The sequence below is a fragment of the Typopeltis vanoorti genome, chromosome 23 (genome assembly GCF_054136105.1).
Source record: "Typopeltis vanoorti isolate ZY-2024b chromosome 23, IOZ_Tvanoo_1.0, whole genome shotgun sequence".
Lineage (NCBI taxonomy): Eukaryota > Metazoa > Arthropoda > Arachnida > Uropygi > Thelyphonidae > Typopeltis > Typopeltis vanoorti.
Window position 1 is genome coordinate 47,095,735 of NC_143571.1, and position 13,250 is coordinate 47,108,984.

Here is a 13,250-nt window from a genome sequence, read left to right on the forward strand (position 1 = left end):
TTAGGGCCAGTTTAGTCTGGCCCAGTCACTGTGTTGCACGTACATACATAGCGCGCGATTCTTTGATTGTGAACCGCATACATTAGCAATCGTGTTTTTTTTTACCAGGCACAACACTTATTTTGGTGCCCATTTAGTCTGGTCCAATCACTGCGTTTGTACGTAAATAGCGTACAATTCTTTCATTGTCTTATTATTTATTCTTGTTGTTGATCTGTTTATTGTTTAATAAAAAAATTACTGTAGAGTTTTGTGGCAATATTGTATAATGCGACTTAGTACTATCTCTGGGGCCAGCCACGGCTGGCCCTATTTTATACGTGTAGAACACAGGGCATGTATGAGGTACATGCAGTAGCGATCATGTTTGTTTACCAGGCACAACGCTTATCTTGGGGCCCGTTTAGTCTGGCCCAATCACTGCATTTGTACGTAAATAGCGCACGATTCTTTCATTGTCTTATTATTTATTCTCGTTGTTCTGTTGTTGTTCTGTTGTATTGTTTTGAGTGTGTTTAATTATTGTTGTTGTTTTTTGTTATAATTTATTTTAAAGTTTAAATTTTTATTACATCCATAAACAATATATTTTAACTATGAACAAAATTGATAGTTTATTGGAAAAACATTTCTCGTTTTTCCAATTAAAAAAAATTAATAGCTCAATGCATCAGTGGAGTCTGACTAAACATTATTGTAATAGAAATAATAACTATAAATCAATAATAGAATCACTATATAAAAAAAAAAAATTAAGTTGTTTTTGGCCCCTGGTTCCACCTGTTTCTATTGCCACTAGCCGCCACTGGTGAGCACTAATACTGTATGAAAAGAACTCCATTTACTGGTTTCCACAAAAGAGCAGCGACACAAGCAGAACTTTGCAACAACGAAAATGGCAGCTCATCTGGCCTTGTGCAAAGAGCATGTGAACTGGACAATCGACCAGTGGAAAATGGTGCTCTGGAATGATGAATCAACGTTCACCTGTTTCCTGCCTGATGGCAGGATGTGGGCGTGGAGGTAGCCTGGTGAACACTTGTTACCACAGTGTGTTGTATCCATAGTAGTTTGGTGGTGGAGGATTAATGGTGCATTCAGCTTGTTTGCAGTGGGACCACTGGTCATTGTCCATAGTTCCATGAAGACAGTTCAGTACCTTGATATTCTGGATAATCAAGTGCTGTTTAAACTGTGGAGTTTTAATGCAACAGACCCGTGTCACTATCAAGACGACAATGCCCCATGCCACAAAGCTGCAGCTGTTATGGAATGGTATGAAGAGATGGGTGTTAAATGACTTCTCTGGCCTGCACAGAATCCTGACCTCAACCCAATCAAAACATCTGTGGGACGAATTGGAGTAGCCATTGAGGTCTAGAGCAACACATCCTCAATCTGTCACTGAACTCAGTGCTGCTTTGGTGGAATAAGCCCTGATCACTATTCTTAGTATTTACCATTAATGCAAAGCACATCTCCTTGAAGAGATGTGTGATGCTATGCAATAAAGGCAAGGGGCCACTATCCAGACCGGTTTCGACCTTTATTGAGGTCTCATCAGTGGGAGCCAGACTTAGAAATACCAAGGTTTAAGTAATGCAGAGCTTATAAATATTTTACCAAAACAAGTTACCATAAGGTGCTTTGACCTTATTAAATAAAAATCTGAGGATGAGAGATAGATGTAGAAAGTTTTTTTACTTTGTGTATAATATACGGTAAAGAAGGTGGACATACCCAATATTAGGGTTCACCTGCTCATATCAATTGTAAATTGCTAAAGTGTCTGGACAATTATTGGTAGTGTGTGTGTGTGTGTGTGTGTGTGTGTGTGTGGATGTGTGTGGATGCAAGAAGAAAGTTAGTCATCACCACACCTGCTCTAAGACCTTTTATGCCGAAAAGGTAATAGTTAAGAAACTGTCAGCAACTAAAAGACGTCTGTTCCACCATTTGATAATTTGCCATATCAGAACATCAGTATTGTGACCGTTTTTCTGTTGAGCACATCAAATGAATGATGTATGATCCCACTCCAAAAATAACTCATTTGATGATAACCCACTTGTGAAAAAAATTGTGCTAAGGTTATCACTTAAAAATCGATTATTCCATATCTGTGAAAGTAATTTGAACTTACTCAGTGATCCTAACATGTTGGATATTTTTCCAGAGGAAGAGATGGACATCAGTCAACCATGCTTCTCAAATCTAATGAGAATTATAAACGCCGTCCACCTTTCAGAAATTAGACAAGTCTGTGAAGCCTAAATAATAGAAAAATTTTTGCAATGGAATTGTTGTGGATTTTGCCAGAATATCGATGATATCAAACACCTGCTTAGAAACACAAACCTTTTTGTTTCTATCTGCAGGAAGCATATTTAAAACACACTGAGGACCCCACATTTAACAATATCACACTTGTATGCAAGAACAGAACTGGAGATAGTTCTGCTCATTATGGAGTGACTATTCTCGTGGGCAGTAATTTTTCATTCCATCATGTTCAGCTTAACACTGCCCTGGAAGCAGTAGCGATTCACCTATCTATGGGGTTTTTAATTACAGTATGCTCAATATATTTATCAACAAGTTCTGAATTAAATGAAACGGAACTCAATAATCTTATAATGCAACTGCCTCAGCCCATACTCGTAATTGGTGACTTTAATGGACGTAACACAATAATGTGCCAATACAGATAGATGAGATCATATCATTGAACAGACTCTCGATAACCATGTCCTCTCTCCTGTTAGTAATGAGTACCTTCTTTGACATGCTTACCCACTGTTATTCAGCAGTTGAACTCACAATCCGTTTTCCTGCTTTTTTTTCCACTGCTCACATGGAATGTTGTTGAAAACATATGTGGACGTGATTTTTTTCCTCTTATCTTTACTGATTAGCTGTCTTTATAAGGTCTTGGAAAAAATGGTAAATGCAAAGCTTTTCTAGTATTAGGGTGCTCTGAAAAGTTCTTGGCCTAACAATGGAAAAACAAATTTATAATTTCAAAATTATTTTTATTTTTCAACATAATCTCCCTTACGACTAATACATTTATTCCAATGAATACTCCAAAACCATTATCCTATCCCTGTAGTCGTTCTCAGTAAGATCTGCAAAATATCCCTCTACAGCTACAGTCACCTCTTGATTTGAAGAAAAATGCTGACCAGCGAGGAAGAGTTTTAGTTTTGAGAAGAGATAGAAGTCAGAGGGAGCCAAATCTGGGAATAGGGTGGATGTTCCAACAATTCAAAGTGCAGATACCTTAATTTTCCCATTGCCAAAACACCTTTGTGGGCAGGTGCATTGTCCTGATGAAAGATGATTTTTTTCTTCTGCAAACCAGGTTTTTTCTCACGAATTTTTTTGTCTAGTTTGGTTAAAAGATCAGAAAAATATTCCGATAATGTTTTAAAAGAACTGAAAACAAAATCAATAGAAGAAAAATGGATTGAACATGTAAACCAAATGGCCGACATCCTAAACAAATAAAATATAAGCCAATTGGAAAGAGAAGGCAGGATAGACCTCAAAAAAGGATATTGGATGGATAATGAGACCGGAACAGACCAATATGGTCTATACCTGTAATTAATGTTATAAAGATGAATAATATTCCCCAGTTATTGTTTTACCCTTTTCAAGATAATTAATAAACAAAATGCCTTTAGCATCCCAAAACACCGATGGCATGACCTTTCCTGCTGATGGAACCAACTTTGTCTTCTATGATGCTGAACAACCGGTTCTATCCACTGTTTTGACTGCTGTTTGGATTCTGGTGTGTAATGGTGAATCCAAGTCTCATCCATAGTAATAAATTGATGCACGAAATAAATCAGTTTTATTCTTGTTAAAACGCTCCAAGCACTGTTCAGAGATTTTCATGTGAGTGCGTTTTTGATCTGCTGTGAGCAAGCATGGCACCCATCTTGAGCAAAGCTTTTTCATTTGCAATTCTTCATGCAAAATATATCCTACACGTTCTTTTGAAATGCCTGTAGTCTCCGCAATTTCACTCACTTTGACTCACTGGTCATCCAATACCATATCGTGCACTTGATCAATGATTTCTGGTGTTCTTACACTTTTTGGACATCCTTCACATGGATCATCTTCAAGGCTGGTACGGCCATGTTTAAACTCGGCAGCCCATTTCTTGTTGAAAATGAAGGAGAAGATTGCCCATCAAGTTTTATGAACTTCGAATGAATTTCTTTTGGCGTTAAGCCTTCTTTTATAAACAATTTTATAACCGCACGATACTGAATTTTATCCATTTCAAGGGATACAGACAATGCTCTTGCTTCAGACAGCTCTATAAAACAAACTACCTGATAGAATGACTTGCAAGTTCACATGGATGCTTATGATAGATGTACCGACTTAGAAAAAAATAAAATCTTGCCAGTAGTGTTGCCTTCTATGTTCGAGGCCGAGAATTTTTCAGACCACCCTCGTACTTAGAAAGCAATAAACTTCTCTCCAACACACAGTTTTTGTAGTCACAATGAACTTTGGACCATTTGGTACATTTAGAAACGTGTATAAGAGTAGCTTTCCTGAAATAAGAACATGTGGTTTTATCATTCTTTGATACAGAAAAAGGAAAATGACACAGCCTGGGTATATGGCATATTAAAAAACCTGTTAAATCTTAGTCCGAGGAGGGCACCTTCCTGTTTTTATTAAGAACTTTCTATCCAGCCATGTCGTCTGAGTGGGAAGTATGTTGGACGTATGTTATTTTAGCCCTGTCATCAAGAAGAGGAAAAGGGGGGGGGGGGTTCCTTAAGTCTCTGTCTTAAGTGTGACACTGTTCGCTATTAAAGTGAACTTACCACGGCATGCAATTGTCTCTGTGTCAATGACTTCACTATTTACTATCACACCTGCAACATGAGGGTCATTGAAACACAACTTCAACAAGCAATCGATTGTGTCTCTTCATGAGTTCTGGTTATCTGCAAGGGGGAAAAAAAGTTTGCATGTACTCTCGATCCTGATTTAAGTATGGGACAAACTATTATCCCTGTAGTTCCAGAGGCCATGTTTTTGGGACTCATCTTTGATAGAAAGCCGACTTTCTTTACACACATTTGTCATCTTCGGGTGTAAGTGTATCGTCTACTGAATTAGGTGCTGATCAATGTTCCTTGCTTGTCATTTATTGTGCACTTGTATGTTCAAAGATTGATTATAGGTCCCAGGTTTACAGTTCTGCGAGAGAGAATATGCTGTGGGGGACCTGATTAGCTACCAGTGTTTTTCACACATCACCCATTCAAAGTCTTTATGTAGAATCAAATAAACCAACTCTATCACTTCATTGAAAACATTTGCCTCTTAATTCTGTCTTAAAAATAAAGTCCTTTCCAAATCATCCTACATGGATGGCTCTCTCCTCAACATTGGGAGGTCCAGTATCACACGCGTCAGATTGCCATCTGTCCTTTTGGTTTGCACATTAAATAGGTGACATGAGTGTTGACGACATTACTTACACCAAACAGTACAGCATTTCTCCATGGCAGGCTTGTACCCCCATCCTGCAACCTCTCACTTTGTCAACTACAGAAGTCTCATACACCCTCATCTGTCTACCTTCAGTTGTTCACTGCACACAGAGCAGCCCACTCTGATTTCTTGCTCATCTATACCAATGGTTCAAGATCAGAGATCTCTGTTAGCTGTGCTGCTGTTTCCTAAGATTACAATCTTCAACCAGATCCCACTCAATTGCAGTAACTATACAGCAAAAGTTGCATGCCATTCAGTTTGAGCTTGTGCATATCATAGAAACTCCTACCAAAACTGTATAATCAGTGGATGCATAATCCACATCCAGTGCTTGGTGAGGTGCTTCAACTCTTGTACAAAATAATTACCCTTAAATTTGATGTTCGGTTGTATTGGATTTCCATCCACATTAGAATTAAGGAAATGACATCAGAGTTTCAGCTGCTGGATCAGCTTGAACTTTCTTGACATACTGTTCAAGTACTGTATACTGACTACAAGTAGTATAAAATCAGACTTAATTACCCAATGCCAATACTCCTGGCAGGAAGCACTGACAAACAAATTGCATGAGATTAAGCTTCAAATGTATCGTTGGCAGTCTAGTCAATGTAGGAACAGTAGAGAGGAAATTGTTTTTGCTAGGCTCCACATAGGTCATAGTCATCTCACACATTCTTATTTACTGATGGCTGATGACCTACCTGTGTAAGAACTGTAACACCTATGTTACCATTAGTCATATTCTTGTGGAGTGAAAGTGCTTCACACAAGAGAGAAGTGACATTTTTACTCATCTGGCTGAGCCTGTATACTCAGGTAGATGTTATCAGACTTAGACAAACTGTATAATATTTTTAAATTTTTACAAAACATTAATTTATTCAAAGATATTTGATTATAAATTTGTATATATGTAGATACATCATTTTAACCTTGTATGTACATTTTATTAACTCATTTATCTTATAACTTTGTACATATATTTTATATTATTTATGAATTTATCGCCTTATAACTATTTATTTATTTACCTATCAACACCCTTTGTACTCTGCTGTAACCTATGTCTTCATGCAGTATAATCTTTGCTGTTCTTGCACCATAAAACCCCAAATCAATCAACCAACCTCATACCAGACTGCATTAAACCTACTGCCCCACTACTGTTGCAGCCAGGGTCGGCTCTTCCGACGGTGCAACATGTGCATTTGCATGGGACAAGTTTGGGGGGTTCCAAAATTTGCCTAAACTATATGAAAAATAAATCATAGTTAAATTTTTACATAATAAAACTTCACTGTATATTTTTTAAAAATCATCATCATCAAATTTTCCTGATATATACCCTCAAGGGGTATGATAGTACTACATGAAAAATTTACATCATTACTAACTTCCTATCTACAATTTTCCTCCAAATCAGTCTGTTAAATGTCAAGACTCCAATATTATCAGGTCTTATATTTCTGTCTTCTAAGACACTTTTTACTGTATCAATCCACCTATATCTTGGTCTTCCTCTGGGTCTTCTTCTTCTTCTTGCAAACCTGGCAGACAACACTTGTTTTGCTAATCTTTCCTCTTCCATTCTGCTTAAACGACCATACCATCTGAGATTAGCTCTGCTAATGCATTCCTGAATGCTGACAATATCAAGTTCTTTCCTAATATCCTCGTTTTTAATATGATATTACCATTGATGCGGTCTCTAGTCTTTGGTCAAGTGTTTTACTTCTAACCCAGCTCTCAGATCCATAAGGTAAAATTCGTTTAAACACTGTCTTGTATACAGCTAATTTAGTGTTTTGGCTAATTTCTCTCTTATTCCATATAAATTTATTCAGTTGACTTCCTACCATACCAGCTTTGTTGATTCTGTTGACTATTTCCATATTTAACTTACCATCTTCACTAAAAATTCTGCCTAAGTAGCTGAAATGTTTTCCTTGTTTTTTTAAGTTCTCCATTCACAATGCAGTTGATATTTTCAATGTTTCTGCTTATTTTCATTGTCTTTGTCTTTTTAATGCTGACCTTCATACCATATATATTCGAATAGTTATTCAATTTAGTCGGGGAATCTTGCAGACTTGTAGTGAATTTATTTAGAAGTATATCATTATCCACATAAAGCAAAGATCTGAGATTGACACCTCCAATTTTTATATCATGTTTAATACCACTTTCCTTCATAATGTGATCCATATAGATAATGAATAAGAGAGGGGATATGTACATCCTTTTCTGACACCAGATTTATCATCATCTTGTACTTCCTTTAATTCTGACTGTTGACTTACAACTCAAATAAAGACTAATTATTGCTTAATATAATGCCCCATTAACACCATATAACTGAGCATTTGGAATAGCTTATCTCTTGGCACCTTGTCATATGCTCCTTGTGGGAATATATGTGGGAATCATGGGAATATAAGAGATCTTTGTTATATTCCCGTGATTTCTCAACTATCTGTCGTAAAGTCAAAATCTGATCCTGACAGCCTCTATTTGGTCTGAATACAGCTTATTCTTCACCAAGCTACTCTTCCACAATCCCTCTCAATCATTTCGCAAGTATACTTGCGTATATCTTACCAGGAACTCTCAATAATGAAATGCCTCTGTAATTCTTACATTCAGTTTTATTTCCTTTTTATATATGGGTACTATGAGAGCTCTACTCCAATCATCTGGAATTTGTCCCTCTGTCCAGGCCTTCTCAGCTATGCAGTGCAGCCACTGAAGACTTTTATACCTCCATACTTGAGCATTTCTGGTCGAATATCATCTACTCCTGCTGCCTTTTCCACATTTCAGGCTTTTGATGACTTTTTCTACTTCAAGTATGAATATGCATTCCTTACTGCATGCCTGGTCAGTGTTTTTTACCACTGTCCTGCCATCAATGCTTGTTTCAATTAGCAGTTTTTCGAAGTAATTACTCCATACTTCAAGGATATCTTTTTCTCCTGTTTTCATGTCACCTTTATCATCACTAATTCCTTTTACAGCACTCTTTCCTCCATTTCTGAGCTTCTTCAACAACCTCCAGAATATCTTGCCACTTTTTGATATTTATTTTGTATGTTCTTACCAAAGTCCTCTCATGACTTTTGTTTAGTCAGTTTTACACGGTGTTTAGCTTTCTTATATTTGTCTCTATTCTCTAAGAGCAGAAGCTGACTTTTTGCCAGCAACTTTTGATATTCTTTCTTCTTTTCCTTCACTGCCTCTTTAACTTCCTGTGTCCATCAAGGAGTTCCGATTTTTCTAACCTTGCACACAACCTCACCACATGGCTCTCTGGCTGAATCAATCAATCAATCAATCCTTTTCTTCAGGGCTTGCCACTGAATCTCCAAGGTTTGGTTCCTGCTCTCAATCTCATTCATTTTTTCTTCAAAAATGTTTCTATATTTTAGTCCACAGTTCACATCTGAGAGCTGCTCAACTTTTTTTCTCTTTAAAACTTTCTTACATGTCATTCTTTTCAATATGAAATTCAATTTTATCCTGCTCAAGACTAAATGCTGATCACTTTCAATTTCAAATCCTCTGTACACTCTGGTGTCCTGCACCGGTGGGAAAACATTACTATCAACAATAACATAGTCAATGAGACTTTTGTTATTCCTTGCCTATTCTCTCGATGTGAATTTGCACACATTTTTATGTTGGAACATGGTGTTAGCAATAACCAGTCCATGTCTTGAGCAGAAATCCAACAGGTATTTGCCATTATTATTAGCTTTGCTCTTTTCTCCAAATTTTCCCAAAGTATTTTTGTATGTCTGACAATCATTTCCTACTTTGCTATTTAGATCTCCAACAAGGACCAACTTTTCCTTTTTCATTGTGTCGGTTGCTTTCTCTAAACCCTCAAAAAATTCCTCTACTTCTACCTTAGTAGAACCTTCTGTGGAACCCTAGGCACAAATAAGTCTCATTGCCCAGTTTCCCATTCTTATATTTGTCCACATCACCCTTTTAAAATAATATAGTATTATGTTGTGTTTAATATCGCACTGTCAGTGTTAATATCAGACGATGCAACAATAGCAGAACACCTATCTTTCATGTATTTCCAATTTCATTGTTGGCTGTGAGTTGACCTTGACATGAGGTTAAATCTCATTTAATCAATGAGACCAAACAATCATTATGAGATAATTGGTTAAGAGTAAACCAATTAAAGAAATAGAATCAAAATACATAAATACAGTTGTGTGATGATTGTTATAATACTTTTTTTGATACAGTTATTAGGATTTAACTTAAAATAATTTTAACATTCCAATATGCCTGATAAAAGAAAAAATCTATCAGTCACAGAATATTGCAAATGAAAATCGGAAAAAGAACACGATATTCGTAAACAAAGCAGCATAAATATCTAAAAGCTGAAACAGCTGATGTAGTGCAAGAGAAAATAGGCAAAAGGACCAAAACCAAAAATTCTGAGCTCATGTGAAATACTTCTAATTGTGATCCCAGTAATGACGATATTAATAACAATAGGGGTGGCAAAATTCCTAGGGCTGGACATGGTTACAGTCATAGATATCGACTTGAACTGGATTCACATCATCCAGTATAATTAGCAGCTCACACCCTGCTACCTTTTCCTGTCTAAAAATGCTGTACTCTTTACACTCAATACCAGTTAGTATGTCTGCCTCTGTAGCCATGTCTCACTAATGCCTGCAATCCGAGGTCTCAATGTGTTCACCAAATGTGTTTGTTATACATCTATAAATCCCCTACTTCTGTGAATTAGGGGATTTTTACTGTGAAGAAGTGTAATTTCTGTGAAGTGTAAATATTGGTGAAATAGCAGGATAGACCAGGATGCATATTCTCTGCATAGTGATACTTCAATATTTTTTTATTGCATATTACAAAATACATTGCTATATAATTAATATAATATGTTTTAGTTTCATATGATTTTTTTTTAAAAATGTGAAGTTCTCAGCAGATTATCTGAAACCTGTATCTTTTAATTTTCAGAGATGCTGATAGCCCAGATACCATAATATCTTCATCCTCTCCAGAATGTGCATTACTTGAGCCTCCTTTTCGATGGCCAGCATTACGCTATATTGATGAAGATGATTCCTCTGGTGATGAAAGAAAAAGATATTCTCCTATTGTTCCACTTGTTGCACCCATTCCTATTAGAGGTAGATTTAGAGATTGTTTCTTCATTTTTCCTCATAACTGCATTATTTATTTATTAGAAATTCAAATGTGCTAACAACAAAAATGGGTGACTACTTTTTTTTCCTTTCTTCCCCTCTCCCTATCCTGAAATTAGAATAACTAAGATTTATTGTTTGTTGTTTAATGATGTGTAGAATTCCTAATTAGATTTTACACTCTCCTAGATGAGTTTTTATTGACACTTGTGACATAGTAAAGATAATTAGGCACATGTGTTCACAAGAATGAAGAATGATTTTTATTATTTCAAATATTTCTGATTGAAATTAACAGACCATCATCAATGCATCAGCATAATTACAGGGTGGAGCTAGAACAAAGAATGTTAATCCTATTTGTAGAGCTGAGCTGTGGTGGAATGCCACTATATTGGTGATTACAAATTTAAGTGAGATTATAACTAAAGCCAAAATTAAAATGATTTGAAATACATAAATTAACAAAATTAGATAAATAATTAAAAAAAATCTCCTCCTATTATGTTTCATGAACCTTGTGTTTGCTAGATTCAGCTCAATCTCTCTGTTTGTACTTTAGACAAACAGGATGCTTGGTCAAAAATGATTATAAGAACACCTGACTTCTACCAACAACAATAAAACTTAGAAAATCTGCCTTTGCTCATCATGGAGTGGATATTAACCATAATATCCTCTGGTTCAACACTTGCCTTTTACATTGGTGCTCTTTTAGGTTTGAAGTGAGGCACCTATTCATGGTGGAGGAAACCTTCCATTGATGGTACTGGCCAATTTCATTCTTATTCTCTTTCTATGCTTTTCTTCCTGTATTCTTTGCTCTACTTCTCCTGAGTCTCTACTACTACCCTGTCTTCCAGATCCAGTAAGGGGGATGCTGCCAAAGCAGAGACCTCTGCTTTATCCAGAAGGGTTGGCAGGATCTCCAAAGTCTGTAAAGAAGCTACATTCAGAATTTATTGAAGCATCAACTAAGACACATTCAGAAAATTTATTATTGTAATATTAGACTTTGGTGTAAGCAAAAAGACAGTCTTGAAAAAATCCCCAAAACGAAACATGCCCGTTGTGGAGATGTAGCATCCTTTCCAGAACTCGAAAAAGAGCTAAATGAATGGATTTTGACGCAATGACAAGATGGCATTATAGTAACAAGAAATGCAATTCGTTTTCGAGCTCTACAACTCAAGAATAATAAATTCAAGGACACAGTATTTCATCTTTTCTTGCTTCGCCTGGGTGGTGCAACAGATTTATGGAACACAAAGCATTAACATTACGACACCGAATAAAAATTGCGCAGAAGTTACCAAAGCAGCTTGAAGAAAAAGTGCAGTCCTTCCATAAATTTATCATAAAATTTACTGAAGTGTCACGGATATGAACTTTCCCAAATTGGCAATATGGATGAGACGCCCATGTACTTTGATATGCCTGGGAATCGAACAGTAAACTCAGTTGGTGAAAAGGGTGTCTTCATAAAAACAACGGGACATGAATAAAAGCATTTTACCATTGTTCTAGCGTGCATGGCAGACGGAACCAAATTAAAGCCAACAGTGATATTTAAAAGGAAGAAAATTCCGAAGCATATGAAATTTCCACCAGGTGTAATTGTTTGCGCCGATCAGAAAGGTTGGGTGGGTGAAGATGGTGTACAATTGTGGCTGGATCAAGTATGGAACATACGTCCAGGTAGCTTGTTACGTCAACAAAGCATGCTAGTCTGGGATATGTTCCGGTGCATTTAACAGAGGCAAGCAAAGAGAAAGCACGTGAGCTACGTACAGACCTAGCAGTCATACTTGGTGGTCTAACTTCCGTTTTTCAGCGCTTGATGTCAGCTTGAATAAGCCATTTAAAGATCAATTACATGAAAAATGGAGAGAATGGATGTCATCTGGTTTGGTGAAGATGACAAAGGGTGGGAATTTTCAGAAGCCTGAAATCACCCTAGTGACCAGCTGGGTTAAAGAAGCATGGGATTCGATACCATCTGAAATGATTCAACACTCATTTCTTAAATGTGGAATAAGTAATTCAATGGATGGATCCGAAGATCATGTCATATACGAAAGCGAGGATGACGCATAACAAATTGGAAAGCATGAAGACAATGACGACAACTGCTACACTGATGATGCAATCCCTACAAATGAATTTATAAATGAAATGTTTGCCGACTCAAAAGACGAAGAAGAATTTAAAGGATTTTTGACATTTTGTTTTAAAATAAATATTTCTTTTGTTAATTCGTCTTGTATTTTGACATTTTGTTTTTAAATAAATATTTCTTTCGTTAATTCGTATTGTATTATTTATAATGTTATGGAACAAGATTAACATATCGCATTATACGTGGACATGGCATTTTAGGGCTAGTTTTCAAACAAAATTTCTGGTTCGCATTATACATGGAATCCATTATACCTGATAATATACGGTACTTTAACTGACTTATATAACTATTCCTGTGAGTCCAAATTATTTTTTAATTGCTCTAAG

General features: G+C 36.3%; 1 protein-coding gene across 1 annotated transcript in view; it reads left to right on the forward strand.

Annotated features, from left to right (window-relative positions):
• LOC150093819 (histone-lysine N-methyltransferase 2C-like) overlaps window positions 1–13,250 on the forward strand; it is a 1,065,326-nt gene that overhangs the window by 868,566 nt on the left and 183,510 nt on the right. Inside the window, exon 59 of the mRNA XM_090412524.1 lies at window positions 10,555–10,727. Coding sequence (XP_090268650.1) covers window positions 10,555–10,727 — 173 coding nt within the window. The remainder of the gene's footprint in view (window positions 1–10,554; window positions 10,728–13,250) is intronic.